General features: G+C 41.9%; 1 protein-coding gene across 1 annotated transcript; it reads right to left on the bottom strand.

Moving 5' to 3' along the window:
* On the bottom strand, nucleotides 1-16,501 carry golph3a (golgi phosphoprotein 3a). Its single transcript, XM_080434035.1, has 4 exons — nucleotides 15,974-16,501; nucleotides 7,302-7,433; nucleotides 6,164-6,278; nucleotides 1-5,290 (listed from the first exon to the last, which is right to left on the bottom strand). Exons 1-4 carry the CDS (start codon nucleotides 16,208-16,210, stop codon nucleotides 4,866-4,868), a joined length of 909 nt encoding a protein of 302 aa, XP_080290161.1. The 5' UTR covers nucleotides 16,211-16,501; the 3' UTR covers nucleotides 1-4,865.
* Nucleotides 16,502-18,586: the final 2,085 nt, after the last annotated feature.

Here is an 18,586-nt window from a genome sequence, read left to right as displayed (position 1 = left end):
TATGATTAGGCACTTCCAAGCTCTTTGTTTATTTTTTATGGTAAAAGAAAATACACAGATTAGAGGTCCCTTTATTATGAAGATGACAGGTACATTATCTACCATACTCTCCTACTCAACCAGGTGATGCTTCAGACATGTAAACATTCTATATCACCTCTTTTCCCCCAGAATCAGTTGACAGACTCCCAAGTCCTTGCTACATACGTTACGTGAATGCAGCTATACACTAAAAAAAAAGCAATGCCTTTTACAATATACATGATTTCAAAAAAACAAAAAGGAGAAAAACAAAAGAACGTAACAAAAACAATGTTACAAATGAACAATTAAGTCTCTGAGAAAAAAATAAAATTCGTAAAAATCATGCAATATGAAATTAAGAGCAAGATATGGTGATTGGTCAAAAAAGGCTTTCTCGACAGTTCGTTTGAGAACACAAACTGTGAACTGCTTGAAAGAGACACTGAGAAGCAGAACCACAACAGAGAGGAGAGAGATGGCTCTTTTCCACTACAACGTGTAACCCCGAACCTTCCGTGATCTGAAACTTTACAGAACCTGTGCAGTTCTGTGATGTCTTTTTATTGTTTTAAGTTTCACTTTCCATAATCACCACGCACACTCCTGAATGGGGCTTGATATTTTCGGTATTTTAGAAGATTTCTGAAAGTATAAGTTCTGAGTTCTGGGAACCCAGAACTTCATACTTTCAAATGTTTTATCACTACCTCCTAAGCACCCCAAATGAGGTTAGCGTATATCGTAACAGATCCAGAAACTGTGAAATACGCTTCACGGCGTGGTTCACGTAGCCCTCGTAGTCGAAAAGAGGAGAAAGAGACTTGGAAAAGCCAACTTTTAACAGGACCGAGCGAACGTCCACAGTTTCGAGTGGCCAGCTCTAAAGCAAACATGTGAGCTCAGCCACATTTGTGTTCAGGATACCTAGCTAACCAAGACAGAGCAGGGGGGGTTGAGAGGGGGGTTAACTATATACATTAAGAACTGGAATGTGACCCCATCCATTGATTGTTTTATTCAGACCTTGGAGTGCGCACAAACAAAACGTCGGATAATGCATCTTGAATATTCTCAAAAAAAAGGTTTACAAAAATAAAACCGGTTTCCAACTTTTATAGAGCGTCGACGACTGAATGCCGAGTTGAGGCCGTCCTTGTGCATTTAACCACTTAAACCCTATATGGTTGACCGGAGTCCCTCAGGGCTCTATTCTAGTGTCTTTTCCGTTTGCGGTTATTGTGGGGAATTTTCACTGAAAATAGCTGCATTGTGAGCTTGTCGACCTGCTATTTTGCTGCGAAAGCTTCCCCCACAATACGGATGCAGGGGTTTAAGTGGTTAAGGACGAGCTCGTTTAATGAGTGCAGGGTTTTAATTGTTACTGAACTTTCTGAGGGACACACACAACCTGACACCAACGCACAGCAATATCCACATCGTTAATTTAACTTAGTTTTTACCCTCAAGTTAATTGATTGAAAAATAAAATATCTGTGTTAACCCGGGAAGACCGGGAAAGCATCTGTGTGTCATTTTTAGATTTCTTTAGCTAAAAGAGCAGATATACAAGCTCATAGTGCCGTAGGCAGCTGAAGGTTTACCAGAAACAACTGAATGATGAGGCAAAGATCCTGAAGGAGCTCATTCACCCAAACATTGTTGGTTTCCGTGCCCATGTCACGGCCAACGATGGCTCCAAATGCCTGACCATGGAGTACGGAGGAGAGCAGTCCCTCAATGACCTCATTGAGAAGAGGAAGGAACCAAGTGCCTCGCGCTATGAGCTTGAGGCGCTATGAGCTTGTAGCTCTGCTTTTTTTTTTTAATCGTGAAAATGTGTGCAAAACTTTGAATATATATATTTTTAAGCAAACATTTGTTACTAAAACCTTTGCTTCTGGCTGGTTCCTGGAACAAAATATTTTGAGATATTTAAATTTTTCGTTCAAAAAACTGCTAGGATTTAGAGAACATTTTTAGAACTGCCTCGGGTCTTAATGGGTTAAACCATGCTGACTGCTGAAACGGCTCTCCTGGTCATTGTCAGCAGGACAGCTTTGGGACTAGTCTCTGGACCTTGTTACTGAAGTCTGCTCATGTCCGTAAACTCCAATTAACAATCCAAGACTTTACAGATATCAGCATCTTAGCCAAGTGTCACACAGGACACACAACTGACCGACCTGTGATTGAGCAGAGAAAGGTTTCAATTTATCTGTCTTTTTTTTTGTAAAAAAAATGTGTTTGAATGGCTTATTATATATGCGTGTTCCATTTGAGTTGTTGTTCTTGGAGTAAATAAATAAAGGCTTATTTGAAAACGCAAAAAGAGTTAGATCAACATTGTGGATTTTGCTGTGCAGGTGGAAAGAAAGCAATGCAGGCCCTTTTAGTCTGCATTTAGCCCCAAGGTGGCTTGTTCCATCCATATAAACTTCATTTACCACTTTAAGCCCTATTTCATACTTTGCCATACGGGGGATGTCGCATGACAAAAATAGCTGATCTACAAGCTCACTGTGTGACACCTTGTGAGCTTGTAGATCTGCTATTTTAGCTATTTTCGTTTCGCATTTGAGCCTATAATCCGTCGGGTTGAAAAGTGGTTCACGAGTGAAAACCATATAATGGTTTGGAGGTAAAGGAACTTAACAATCACTGAAGCAAACCGATGTTTTCCTCACACAGTGAGACCACATGGTACACTGGTGAGGCCGTATGACTCCCATCGCCCGTGCCAGGAATCTCTAATGGCCATGTTATTAAAGCACAAGGACACTTTGAGGCTTGGGTTGTGTAATTACCAGTCTATAGGAACAGTCCACACTCACAAGATCATTCTTCTTTGAATTTATTTTTTTTGTATCGCAACAGCAGTCTCTGCGGGCGCATTTTGGCTACTCAGACCTTCATCAGCGTTTTCAGGCCAGAGTAGCCGAAATGTGTCTGTCCTCTTAATCCACTGACAGTAGAGCGTGCTCAGCTCGGGACTTCTGTCCCATAGTATTTGTGTAATTACCAGGTCATGATATAACTAGTCCAACTGGCGAGATATATTGCTCCGTTGATTGGCAATTAATAATCTAAAAATAGTCTCCTTATTGACTCGCATTGATACGGTGATACAGCTCACATAGTCACCTTTTTAGCAACGAACACAAACAAAGCTGATTTTGACTATATATAATGTCACATTTCAATTGATGTTGATTTAGCCATTCGTCTTAGGAAGAAATCCCGGACTGGATCCGGATCTTACATATATAATGAAAGTGCTAAAAGAGACTTTGAGAGCCGTTTCGGAGACTATTTTTTTATTATTAATTCCTAATCAACGGCACAACAGAGCAATACACTGTATCTCGCAAATAGGTGTAGTTAAATCATCATAACTATTAACTAACACAACCCAAATCTCTACCTTCTGCTATAAGTATCAAACTTAGGCATGGGGCTGGATCCAGGATCCAGGACAAAGCTACGGCTAACTGATACTTCATCATATGACATACGACAGTGTCAATTACCCTTAGGACGCACTTTGCTTTTACATTGTTGATATCCACTCCGACATTTAAAAGACTAAGGTCCCCATTACAACCTGGGAAACCTAGACTTCCATTATATTTCGACGGTGTTTCCTGTACCCATGTTCTGCATTTCCAAAACAACCGGCCTGGCCTTGTTTTGTAACCCAGGTATAGAGTACAGTTACGTAAACGCCATGAGACCAGTTTTCAACAAGCCCAAACAACCATCGTAAGAGCAGCGTTTATAAACAAGGAGAGTAAATCTCAAAACAGAAATCCTCCAAGCATGTTTGGCAGAAGAAATCTGTCTCAAGACTCCGCCAGAAGAACTTGCTAGTATTTCATTCCTATATGGTTATCTATGCCCCGTACATCATGGATCTGTAAAGGGCTTGACATAAGTTCAGCTCTGCGCGTTGTCTCGCTCCGAAAACAGCCGATCTGCAAGCTCACAACACGTTGCACTGCAACGCATTGTGAGCTTGTAGAACGCCTATTTTTCGGGCGCGGGACACCGAGTATAAATCAACCTTTACCTGTACACCAAGTTGCTGATTAATATATCTTGAAGTGAGTTAGCTAGTTACCTTGAGTAGATGATAGCATACATACTTTGAAGAAACATTAGATGTGACCAAAGAAAAAAAGAAAGACAACGAATCGACATCTCAATTTCTGCGTGTCCGATATCCAAACCATTGCCCCCACCCACTTGATTCAAAAGTTTGAAGAGAAGTCCTGGTAATTTTTCCTTATAGCAAAAAAGTGAGAGCGCAGAAATCACACATCTGGCAGAAAAGGGGGGGGTGAAACATGAGTGAGAAATGAGTTTTATCTACAAGGAGGAGAAAAAAAGACGAGGAAAAATAAAAGAGAGAGAAAGAAAAGGGGGTGTTATAAGGAGCAGCCCATTCCAAAAAGCTGAGGCAAGGGGGTAAACTCAAGTTATTCAAGTCACTACCCTTAGGGTCAGCACTCGTGTCTCTCCACCTTCTCCAATATGCTGTCATACCCACCCCTGCCACCAGGAGTCGCCAATAGGCTCTGTGCATGACTATAGCCCCGGGACGCCATAGGTGGCATACCCGTTCACTGTTCCTGTTCATTTGACCACAGCTTCACTTGATTGGCTTAGTAAGCAGCTTTGCTGCCGAGCCAATCAAACTAAGCTACGGGACACTGAACCAGGAACAGGAAATGGGTTAAGCCACCTTCTGGAAACCCGGGACTCCGGATACGCTCAGAGCCGATCTGAACCGACAATTTCACCGTCAAACCGATGTCCCGGTTAAGTTGGCGCGGGGGGCGTCTTCATTTGGTGAAGGCGGCGACCACGGCCCAGAGCAGCTCGTTGGTGTTGGCCTTGGTGCTCTCGCCCTCGGGCTCCAGGTCGAGGAGCTGCCGCACGCGCTTCATGGCCAGGTCGTACTGCTCGTCGAGGAGCGGCGCGAACGCGTTCTCCAGCACGTCCGACGAGTGGGCCAGGAAGATGAGAGCCAGGAGCCTCTTGTCCATGCGGTGCGGGTCGTTCACCCACTTGTCCAGCACGGCCTCCTGGACCTTCTTGATGAGCCGCTGCTTGATGGTGTTGTTGGTCAGCGGGTGCGTGGTCATGTCGAACAGCAGGAAGTTCTGCTTCTCCGTGGTCAGAACGCCCTTCTCCACCAGGTTCTTGGCCAGACGCTCGCGCACGTTCCTCAGCTGGTAGTGGAGCTTCAGCGGGTTCCATGTCTCCCCTGGAGAACACAGGCAAGGGCACAACCAGTAACTGACATGTCACAGACAGTGAGAGAGTAGAAGTCGGATGATAGTAAAACTTTCACAACTTCCTCTGAAGTTGTCTGCAATTTTCACATACTGTAAAGTAACGAGCCCATTTAAAGTAAACTTTAACGGTGTTATTACATTGGAAAGAGTAATTAGTTACACTACTGTTTACCGCAAAAGTAGTGTTGTTACAGTAACACGTTACTAACACATTAGTCTTAACACTGGTCTATATTAACCACACAAACCCCCAACGTCCCTTTCCTCGGCATGGCATAATATTCAGTGAGGTTGTACTAGATCTGCCGTTTACACCAAAGCAATTTGGTGTAGAGGGAAAAAAGGGTTAGGGTTATTTTCACAGAATATTGACCAAAGAATAAGAAATAAGAAATAGGTACACTAGTATTCATGTGGTTAAAGGAGGTGTAACTGATATGTTTTAGTTAGAATAAGTGTTAAATAGCTAGAGTGTTTGTTCAGTAACAGGGGTCTCACTATCTCTCCAGCTCTTTAGTAAACCAGAAATATATTTTCAGGTCGGGATACCAATTGTATCCAATCCGGAGAGACAACTCAGGATATAGGATAAATAATTGAAATTAGAAGTGATTACACAAAGAAATGAGCAGATAAGATTTGAATTTCAACTCTATAGTCGTCCGCCTGAAAATGTATTGTCCGTTTATTGAAGAGCTGGACAAACGTGGAGACATCCGTTACTGAACAAACACTATACAGCAATTATTTCTATCACAATATAGAGCTTTAACCTTTTAACAATTAACTAAAAAACATATCACTTAAACTAACTACCCTTAAAATAAAATGCTTGAACTCACCACTGAGGAGTTCTATCCAGCTCTGCACCGTCTCTGGTGGCTGGGTCTCTTTGATGTGTTTCAGGGCTTCGTCCAGTAGCACGTCCCCCGTCGGAGCATCTGACTTACAGATCACCTGCACAGTTTAGTTTTTAGTTTAGTTTTATTAGCACATTGTAATAAAAAATTTAAACAATACATATAGAAAAACAGTTATTGTGCGAGAAAAGGAAGAAGCCAGCAGGCTTATTTGGAATCCTTTCCATAATGGAAGAGGTCACTAAATAACATAGATCAATAAGAACAATACAAAAGAATAAAAGTTTACAACGGGAGCAGCAGTGCAATAAAGAAATAAAAACACAACTGAAAAGAAAAGAGGGAAAAAAGACCATAACTGCATCAACAGTAATCAACAAGCCTACTATAAAACCTGGTCAAGCATTGGCCAAATAATATAAGAAAGAGGCAATCATTGTGAAAATAGCTGATCTGCAAGCTCACAATGCAGCCTCGCAACGCAAGGCGTTGAGAGCTTGTAGAATGACTAATTTCACAACATCTATGGAACCGAGTCAAACTAAATGCCTCAACTCCTATAATTCCAAGTGCTTGTCAGGGTGGGGGGGGGGGGGGTCCCCAGTTCAAATATGATTATTTTGGGGGGTTTCTAAACTTTCTAGTTCAAATATGATTATTTTGGGGGGGTCGCAGCCTGAAAAGGTTGAGAACCACTGAACTAGAGCAGTAATTAATTTCTCACCCTTTTTTCATTTCAAAGACCCTCAGTTTGATAATAGGCCACAAACGCCCATTTGATAACTTTTTGTTTTATTTCTGGAACCCGCATCTATCTGAGAGTGTATAAATGTAACCAAATGGACCCATAATCTGTGGTCTAGTACTATCCCAAAAAATCCTGATCAAACCTAAGAATGTGGCATGGGTGGGCTCTGGTTACTGCAGCACTCACTCGCTCTCATACACACACACAGCAGCCATTCCCCATATGCCGTTACCTTTTGCACACACACACACATCCACAAACCCATTCATTCCCTGTACGTACGTACCTTTCACACACAGGTCCACAAACCCATTCATTCCCTGTACATACATACCTTTCACGCCCACATCCCCACACCTTATACGTATGTACCTTTCGGGCGAGCAGGCTTTTCCTCCTCATGCCACAGGCCTCCAGCGTCAGGCGTCCTCTCAGGGCCAGCTCTATGAGCATGCAGCCACGCAGACCCGAAGAAATGCAGTCGTTCCAGAAAGACGTGTAGCCCTACGAGTCAAAAAACACATAAAAGGCACACGTGTTTGTCCACAGGGCTGCTGAATTTCACTATGCAGTCAAGCGAGAGAAACTGGATTAACCACGTAAATTGTCTAAACAGGTTGTCTGGTAACTCGTCATTTCTTTAGCTTCCTTATTTTATTCTGGGCATGTCAAAGGAGGAGAGATACCCGCACACTGCCACTTGCACGTTTCAAGAGAATATTTATTAAGTAACGACGTTTCCGTCGTGTAGACCTGGTCCTTCCTCAGGTTTGATTCAAACAGACAACATCACTAAATACATTTCAGGTACAGACATCCAATCAGAAACCAGTGTGTGATAACAAGTAAGACGTGCGAAGCGGGAGGCGAACGCAAAAAAAATTATAATAATAATGAGAAAAAAAGATTAAAGAAAAAGTAACCAATAAAAAAAAATTAAAAGCCCTGTAAAACCTATGTAGTTTTTCATCCTCGCATTTCCCATGTTAACATAAACGGTCAGAACTCAAACATGGCGGCTCCGTTTGACACGCGGTCTCGACGAGTACACACCAGGACATGTGCACGTTGTTTACAGACAGTGGATCGCGCAATCTAAAGGATTTTAACGGGGCCTATGGCGACCTGAAAAAAACAAAAAAACAACAATAAAACCTTGGCACTGGTGAGTACATTATGAGATTAGCCCTTGGCGGTGGATGTGTTATAAGGAGCATCTTAGAAAAATACAAATTCACAAAAAAAAAACTTTGAATGTTTTTGAACAATTCAACAAAGTGTTTGAAGTGCCTGTTTCACCCACTTCCGGGGGGCGGAGCCAAAATCCGAGCCCGAAGTATTTGTTCGTAGACCCCCACTTAGGGGGGGTAGAAAAAGTTTCGGAGCGATTCGGGCACTTTTCATTTAACATGGGGTTTCAATGGGGAGTTTTTAGGAGCCTTCTCCGGGGCGTGGCTTCCGGGGGAAGGGGCGGGCTTAAACGCAACCTTGACAGGTGTGTTCAGTTTTCAAAGACCTTTCATTTGATGTATGGTACGTCTATATTGGACATTTACTTGGCTGCACACAGGCAGTGTACACAATAGTGCACACAGAGACACGGACAGAGAGACACACCCACAAGCCGAGCACGGTTTCATAGTAAGCTCCACTTGCGCCTTCCGCTGCGTTCGCAATCATAACAGGAGACAGCTTGTGCTGATAATAGTCACGTGACCTTAAAGGTGCAGCCTCTGATATCCTAATGCATCATTGAAAATACAAAATTATGCCATATAAATACAAGAAAGTCAACAGTACAAACAATATAATATATATATATATATATATATATATATATATATATATATATATATATATATATATATATATATATAAATACAATAGTTAAGAGACAACAGTCACTATGTCCTACTCCCATTGTTTGTCAGAGTGGAAAATAAAGTTACCACATGCACAGGATAGGCCAAGAAGTTCAAGTAGAGAACAATAGAAGGGCACATGTAGCCCAATGACACTTTCTTTTTTTCAAATGTCAATTATAGCATTACATTCAATACTAATTCATCGTTGAGCCCTTTCGGGTGGAGTTTGTAATGAATATATCCAGTAAGCTAGATGTACAAGCCCACAATGTGACGCTTCGGAGCGCGTTGTGAGCTTGTGTGCATCTGCTACAGTATTTTTTGTGAGGAGTATTGGTGTAGAGGGAAAAGAGGAGGGGGCTAAGTATAGACCCCCTGAGGGACCACGGTCAATGAAGAATATAGGCGTTGCTACTGAGTGTACCCCTTTTGGGCGCAAATCGACCCAAAACTCTGGCCAGTGCAACTAAACATTTTCATTGGTCGCACCAGTGCACCTTATTCTATGTGTGTGTTGATTGGCCGACCAGTTCATGGGCCTTGTGGTTAGAGTGTCCGCCCTGAGACTGGAAGGTCGGTAAATGGTGCATTTATATAGTGCTTTACATAGATTGTGCATTACTGTACATTCACCCATTCACACACACATTCATACACCGATGGCAGAGGAAACCATGCAAGGCACCAACCTGCTCATCGGGGGCATTTAGTTGTTCAGTGTCCTGCTCAAGGACAAGGACACTTCGACACTAACTCTGGGGGAGCCCGGGATCGAATTGGGAACCTCACCGTTCCCATCCGGCCGCTCTACCGGCCACTCTACCCCTGAGCCACTGCCGCCCGGCCCGGGTCATACCAAAGACTATAAAAATGGGACTCCATGCCTCCCTGCTTGGTATTCAGCATCAAGGGTTGGATTGGGGGTTAGTCCCTGCGACATACTAGCGTACAAGCCGCCTCACGCTACAGAAACAGGCGATATGCTCCTGTTCTGTGGGCCACATGGCTCAGCGAGGCTTACTTACCCTGTCTATGTGTGTATATGTGTGGGCGTAACTAAATGATATGCTGGTGCACCTATGAAAAGGTTAAGCGCACCAGGGCAACCAACTAAAAAATCTGGAGTTAAAGCAGTCTAGTTAGATAGCTTTTATTATGGGCAACTGACTAAACTGCTACATTATGTATGAAACATCTCCCTAGGCTTGTTCAATGTTTGTGAACGGAACCTGCCATTTAACCTTGACTCTTGAGCTTGTAAAAACAGAAAGATGAATGAGCAAAATGAAATTGAACATGAACATTTTAAGGTGGGTTACACATTTCATTCAATAAACTTTATTTATTTATTTCACTGGTAGTTATTATACTATGTATTAAAAATGAAATAATCTTTAACCATCCATCGATCTTCTACCACTTATTCGGAGCCGGGTTGTGGGGGTCATCCTTAACTACTGGGAACCACTGATCTGGACTACTTACGGCATTGTCAGTGGAATTGTGTTGCTAAGGAACAGCTTGGGTTCCATTTATTTCCTGTCTGCTACTGATATTCCCAGACACTGCCGACAGGAAATAAACCTGGACCGGACCAATTTAAAACGTTTATGTTTTCAAGTGAGAAAACATCAATGGTTTTTCTTTTCTTTTTTAGTCATGGATAGTGTTTTGTACCATGTACTGATAAGAGCAGCACAATTACACAGTCATTAAGTATAAGTACTGTATATTCTAACAAGTCCCATAGTCCCACATCTGAAGGTACAGAAAGACCAATATGAAAGACATAGATCATAAGATCTCTGATATTAAGCCTACAGCTTTTGGTTAATAATACCATATTACCTTCACATTTCAAGGTTAGAACTTATGAGTGACCACTAACAATACAAACAATGTACTGTATGATTGCACCATGACACATGTTTTACTAATGAGTTTACAAACACTACACATAACATTATTTGTAATATGAAAGAAAAAAAATTGCTCACACAGTTTAGACAAATTCTGTCTGCAACGTGAGACAATTAACCCATTAAGACCTGAGGCCGATTCTACAAAAATGTCTTCTAAATCCAGTTCTACTTTTTTTAAACGTATGTTGCTATATCAGTGGTTCTCAAACTTTTTCTTGTCAAGGAGCCCCCCCCCCCCCCCCCCATCTCAAAATATCTTGTTCCAGGGACCCCCAGAAGCAATGATTTGAGTTGCAAATGTTTGCTTTAAATTTATATATATATTTAAAGATAAAAAAATATATATATAGATTTTTCAAAAATAGCAGATCTACAAGCACATAGCGCGGCACTCCTGCCATGATATGAGCTTGTATATCTGCTATTTTTGAATAGCCAAAGAAATCTAAAATGACACACAGATGCGTTCCCGGTCTAAATGGGTTAAAACAATAAAATCAACCTGTCCAGATGGTAGAAGGAAGCAGGGTAGAAACTGTGACCTCTTTACAGCAACTCTATTACAAAATCCTGGCTTCTTGTGAATGGAACTATTCTCCTTCACGCAACATTCAAGTAAATTTACCACAATCTATTGTATAAAACGAAGTCAAGAAGAGTCTAAAAATCGTGTCACTTACACAGACACACCTGCACTGATTTTATTCACTGAAAAACCCAACGAACAAAAGAGGGTTGGTGTCAGCCTAATAGACTTGTAGTTGTGTGAGCAGTCTGCCATGCTTATCTCTCACCTATATCTCACACAGGTGATGCATTCAAGGCTATCCCCTTTCTGATCGAAACAAAGGAGACAAACAGCAATGGCGAAGGGAAAGTCCAGGCTGTCACACTACCACACTACTATGCCACCTACAGGTCACTGACAGCTGCATCCTTTTTAGTACAGTGGTCCTCAATCTTTTTCATGTCAAGGACCCCCAAAATGATATGTGTTTAGCTGGGTGCCACGCTATAAGCTTGTATATCTGCTATTTTCGAATAGCTAAATAGGTTGTGCTATATTAACTAATTGTGATGGGGACCCCCTTGTGCCCCTCCAAGGACCCCTGGAGGTCCCCAGATCCCTATTTGAGAACCATTGCTTTAGTAAACACAATTCGTTATACAAAAATAAACTGTTTAACCATAAAACAGATAAGAGTTGTGATCGATTAATACCACCGGATAATCAATTATTATTATTAGAAGTAGCAGTATTTGTCATTATAAACTATAGCTACTAATTGCAAAACAGTGATTCAAGTTATACATTTTCATACTATTGTATTTATTCTGTTTACAGCACTGCAGGGTAGACTACTATACATAGCCTACGATGTGTGAATCCTCTTGTTCATACTGCTATTGCACTGCTAAGTCAAAAATAAACATCCTTTCTTATAGAAAACATTTGCTGTATTATTGGTATTTTTTATGGTTCACAGCAGACATTCATCAATCGCAAATAGTTCATTTTCTTATTAACGATGAATTGATAGAGTACAAAGTCCTGACGTCACTCGTTCATCCCCAGGTTCGTAAAGTAATTTCGCTATGGAGAATAACATTGGGTCATCATAGAATCGTCTCATATAACAATTGTGGACCAAAAATAAACAAACTGTCTCGGCGATATCGTCAGGGAGGAGGTCCTGTATCGTTTATGATAGTCAGTCACTTATATTTGATACAGTCCGTTTCTGGCGAAAATTTAACTAATTCGGCGGAAGTAACATTAGCGTTTTCTCACCGTCAGTTGATGCTTCATATCCATAAGAGTAAAACCGCCGGGGTCATTTGTTTATTTTTGGAACACAGTTCTTATTTGACGCGATATTAAATACATCTATGGGGATTCAGAATGGGGGTGGAAAACCGCGAACCAGGTAGACAAACCTAGGATGTGTAAATTACGTCAGACTTCGGTGCTCTATGGTTAACAAGTTTTAATTAAGGATCATAATAAAATAAAGCATCCCCACATTGTATTATAATAATGAACACTAGTGTAATGCATTTACTGCAGTTAGCCTCTTGTTAGTTTTTCAGCATGTACTGTATTAGAGTAGGCCTGGTTCAGTTTAATCACTTATACTTAATTTAAAACCTGTATACTTAGTTGATCAGGGCTCTGTACTAGGTCCACTAGTATTACACCAAAACTTGTTGCCTCAAATAGCTGATCTACAAACTCACTCAATGGATTATGTTGCGACGTAGGATATTCTGAGCTTATAGACCTGGCAACCTTGGGAAACGTTTAGAGCAGCACACTCATTTTCACAGGACAGTGAAGTAAAGGCGGACTGCACACACCTGCTCATTCTCACACACACACACACACACACACACACAGTGTTATTATTAGGCCTGCTATTATAGTAAAATTTTAGGAATGTCATGCAGATAATACTTCTGTGATGATTCATTGGTGTGGCTTAATTTTTTCATTCAGCCCAGTGGCTTTGGAACTCGTTTGTGGTCAGCACCATAGCAATAGGCCACCTCCTACAGTACTACAACATGGCAGCACTTAGATGAGCACTCATTTTCATGATGGAGATATGCCTGGATATACAGTGCAGCTGGTATTGACATGTTGTTGTAATTCTATCCTCTCTTAATTCACAACCCTTGTCAATACATAGACAATGCTCTCAAAACTTACATCAATTGATGTTCAATTATTACCTGCTGATCCTTGATGACTGGTGGCTATATTAAAATGTTCAGATACTTTTCAAACCATGATAATTATAAGCATGTAGCATTGAATATGAGTTAAACAATTAGTGACCCATCCAGATGACCACCCGTGGGTCCTGGAGGGATACCCACTACACTGAATCCAAACATTACATCTTTGATATAATATATATCTATGACATTGACTTGAGCCCCATTGACTTACAATATCAAAATAAAATAAGATATATTCGTCCCACCTCAGTAATCCAGGGAAAATGCATTTCAAGACTAAACAGTATTGTTGCTGTCGGGCAGAAACCTTGTATATTTCATAAATTGATGCCCTACTTCGCCGTACAAGTGTGTCACTCAAAAGTAGCCGATCTACAAGCTCACAATGTGACGCGTCGCAATCGGCTATTGTTTATATTTCCGATTTTTTTTTAAGTTAAAGTGGTTGAGGTGTCTGGGGGTTTTATAGAAACTGAACCAATGAAAAGTCTTAACATGAGCTTGTGACTAAATAGCTACATTGGAAAACAGGTTATTTTTTCCATTTCCTGAAAAGTAACACTTTTGAATACAAGGTTTCCATCCGACAGTGACGTTACAGTACACCAATGTGTGACTGTGTGTATATTGGTCCTGTGTTCTTATGGTGTGGCTCTGCAAGAGGCTAGCTGTCTATGACAGGGTCTGTGTGTGTGTGTGTCCAGACCCAATCTCAAAAACCCCTTGACCAATCAGCGCCAAATGCAGGCTGCCAGTAGTAGGCCATAGAAGTACCTCCACTTAAAGTTTAAAAAAACACATGTTTATACTTAAATATTTAACTTTAATACATAATGGAGTCAAGAGGGGGCTGTAATCGTGCCGAGTCCTTGTCCAAATTTGGAGTCATGTGTCAGAGATATGTCATAGACCAGTAGTTCTCAAAGTGGGGTCTATTGAGGGGGTTCCAGGGGGTCCCCAGCCAAATGAGTTAAAACGACAATAAATCTTGTATGGGGGTCCCTAGCACAAAATATTTCCAGATAGGGGTCTGCGGCCAAATACATATTAATTTGGGGGTCCTTGACATGAAAATGTATGAGAATCACTGTCATAGGCGACTGACACGTGACATAATACAGTAGGTGACTGATGTCACAGGCTGGTCACATGAAGACTGAGATCCATATTGAAGCCACACTTTTTCTATGAGGATCCTGAGATTCACATACATTCCTTTTCTATGCACACACTGTCAGGTTATTTAAATGGTAGTTTCTACTTTATTACTTATGACTAATTAACAGCCGTGTATAATATGTTATAACCTAACTTGTATGTTGTATAACAACTTGTTTTTATTATACAGTATAATAACAAACCATGTTTTTTTAACCTCAACCTTTTTTGCTGCACCTCTCTAACCTCATGCACAAATATACTACTATTTATGCTTATATCTACGTATATTAGGTAACTCTGATTTTGTTTATACCTTGTTCTATCCTATGCTTTTCAACATGCTATTTCCTCTATCAATATCCTTCCTCTCTTTCCTGAAAACTGCAAAATGATCATGGTAGCTTGCATGGAAGAAAAATAAATCACAGCCTTCATTACACCTGTAAACCTGTGATGTTACATGTTTTAGCACAGCTAAGTGGAGTCTTATGGAGTCTTGCCATCACCAAAGTTTTACTGCACATACATGTATGATCATATGACAAATCTCAAGAATGTAAATAAAACTATGACCCTCCCAACATCCCCTCCAGAAGCATTATACAGTGTTTAACACTCATCACCACTGGGACTGTCTGTGTGCACTAAATGTTTACTTTGAGTTCTCGATTGTTTACAGCGAATATACAACGAATTACACCCACGAGACAAACCTAAACTCAATATTGACACACCCACACAGGACATGACAAGATCATGTAGATACGAGTCTCATTTAACCACTTAAACCCCAGCATCGGTATCGTGGGGAAAGCTTTCGCTGAAAATAGCAGATCGACAAGCTCACAACGCCTTGTGAACTTGTCAATCTGCTATTTTCAGCAAAAGCTTTCCGCACAATAACAGAAAAGACACTAGTATAATTTGAGCCCTGAGGGACTCCGGTTAAGCATGTAAGTGGTTAAACGGAGCTCAGCAAAACAGAACAGATCAGATCTAAAAGCACGCTTGTAGATCTGATCTTTTTAGCTGAGCGAACAAGGAGGAAGTCACGTTTAAGTTCAGCCCTTAACTTTTTTTTTTCATCTCGGGGCCAGCAATACTTCGGTGTAGCCGAGAACCAAGACCAACCAAGCTAATAATGCTAACTTGACGTCAACACAACAAACACTTTTACAACACTTTCCCTAACGAGCCAACTACTTTGTCAGGACAACTGGGACAAGCCTTAATGTCGACCCCTGGCCATTAGAGCTACAAACTGTGGAACTGACCAGCTATGCGGACACATTAATAGACAAACAAGACAAAAAACACAGGGTGTTGTTGTGTGTGTGTTCAGTGTGTTGCTGACCTCCCGGTCCTTGAGCCCCAGCAGCAGCACCTCCTCCATCAGGGTGAGGCGGGTCTCCTTGCTGTCCCCCTTGTTGTCGTCGTCGTCCCCGCCGGCCTCGTCGGCCCGCGGGCCCCCCTCGTAGAAGTCCTCGTCCTCGGAGCCCCTGTCCTTGTCGGCGGCGGAGGCGTTACGCGAGGCCTCGGTCCGCCTCTGCACCAGGCCCGAGCTCCGCTGTGTCAATGCAGACGAAGACATTTGGCTAGCTTTAGCTAACTTAGCTAAGCTAACGTGCTAACGTGCTAAGCTAACGCCAAAAAAAAAAAACTCCGACCGAACCAACGACCGAGCTGAAGGCTAGACCCTAACTGGATCCTACCGGTTTACACTGGTTTACCCCCCGCCCGGCAGAGTGAGTGCTGCTTCTCTACACCCCCCCTGGATGACAACAACTACAACATGGATGTTCTTTTACATTAAGATGATGATAATAACACAGCTCTGCTGCTGGCTGCCTGTCTGGCTGGATGCTATGTGTTCCAATATGGCGTCCTGTGTGTGTGTGTGTGATGACGACAGAGGTGGATGTGGCACACTGAGGAGGAACTCAACTCACTCAGCACCAGCACAGCGAGTCCTCCAGACAGGTGAGTGAGGGACTCTGTGTGTGTGTGTGCGTGCGTGTGTATGTGTGTGTGTGTGTGTGTGTGTGTGAGAGAGACACACACACACACACACACACACACACACACACACACACACACACACACACACACACACACACACACACGTGTAATAATATATCTAATGACTCGTAATAAAGTGTTGTGAACTGTGTAACTGACAAGCTATGACGGACATATTTCAACATATTAAAAGATATAAGGAAACAAACAGGGTGTTGTGTGTGTTTGTTTTGTGGGCTCTCACACTCACACACACACACACACACGCACGCACGCACACACACACACACACACACACACACACACACACACACACACACACACACACACACACACACACACACACACACACACACACACACACACACACACACACACACACACACACACACACACACAATAGTGTACATAGTATGTAAATGCATTGAAAAATACAGATAATACAGCAAATATTTTCCATAAGAAAGGATGTTTAATTTTATGTGTGTGTTGAATACTTAATATATCTAATGGCTCGTAATAAAGTGTTGTAAACTGTGTAACTGACAAGCTATGACGGACATATTTCAACATATTAAAAGATATAAGGAAACAAATAGGGTGTTGTGTGTGTTTATTTTGTGTGCTCTCTCTCTCTCTCTCTGTGCGTGCGTGCGTGCGTGCCTAGTGAACATGGCAGGGGTGATGTGGGAAAAGTTCCAAATTTGTATTGGGTTGGGTACTCCACAAACCTGACCATTATATTATGCAATGTACAGCAGACTTGGAGTAGATTTCACTCAACAGTTAGTCCACTGGGCTATCCCTTTCTGCTGGGATATCCTGGATGAGTGGGTGTTGTGACAGATTGTGAGTGCCTGGCTTCAGGATTCTGCTAATCTTCAAACTGGAGTACGAGTGGATTTAACTCCTGATCCCCAGATTACGTCTGTTCAATCCATTCGCAAAGTTTCACGGCAAGATGTCCAAGCCACAGGATGCCTCCAGCAGCATTGCTGACGCAACACAAAGGGAACTAGAAAAAGTGCTCCTCGGAGCACAGGTCTCCGCCAGGTCAGGTAGGTTATTGTGGCCACCTGGTGGCGCTATAATAGGCCAATGTGAAAAGGGTGCCATTTCTTCCTCAGCCTAGTGGGAATGTGCGTGCAAGTTTTCACGGAAATCGCACACTGTGCTCATGATTTGAGACATTTTGTTAAAAACAGACCAATCCTGCAAACTTTGGAAGCCAACCTTAGCCAATCTGGATGGAATATGAAATATCGGACAGATCCGTCTTGATCACATGACTATAGAGATACTGTGTACCGATTTGTGTGATGTTTGGATAAGATCTGTAGGAGTAAATGGGTTTTGCACAAATCGGCAAACTCCTGGTGGCGCTATAACAGGCCCATGTGAAAAATGGGGCAGAGGTTCTGAATTGGCATCCAGGGAGTGTGTGTGCACAGTTTCGCAGCGACCGGGCCAACGGTGCCAGAGATTAGCTGGTAACACACGGACAGGACAGGACACACGGCTGGACGGACAGGGGGTAAAACATACTCTCGCGCCATGCCTTTCGGCCTGGCGGAGACAAATATCAATTAGCAAAAACTGATTAATCTATCGTAATTTACTCAATTTAAAGATTATAGTTAGATAATTTAGTTACTTTTAAAGGCCTGGTATAAAGTGAAAAGTGTGATATTTCTTTATATAGTACAGATATGAGCCGAGGAGAATCGTTCTGCAACGAAAGCAACACACCCTAACAGCCTTTAATACAAATCTAAAAATGTCCCCAGTGGTACATCAATGCCAATATCAATATTTATCAAGTTTATTTGTAGTCGTATAAAAGTTAGAAATCCCATTATCGTGACAAGTTACTAAAGCAGCATACAGTACATAGAACGGGTTGGGTAGTAACTACACTTTGTATTGTGAAGTTAATTCTCAGACAGGA

This window comes from Gymnoscopelus braueri, assembly GCF_963280865.1.
Source record: "Gymnoscopelus braueri genome assembly, chromosome: 7".
NCBI classification, from domain to species: Eukaryota; Metazoa; Chordata; class Actinopteri; order Myctophiformes; family Myctophidae; genus Gymnoscopelus; species Gymnoscopelus braueri.
This window is presented reverse-complemented; position numbering and strand designations above follow the sequence as displayed.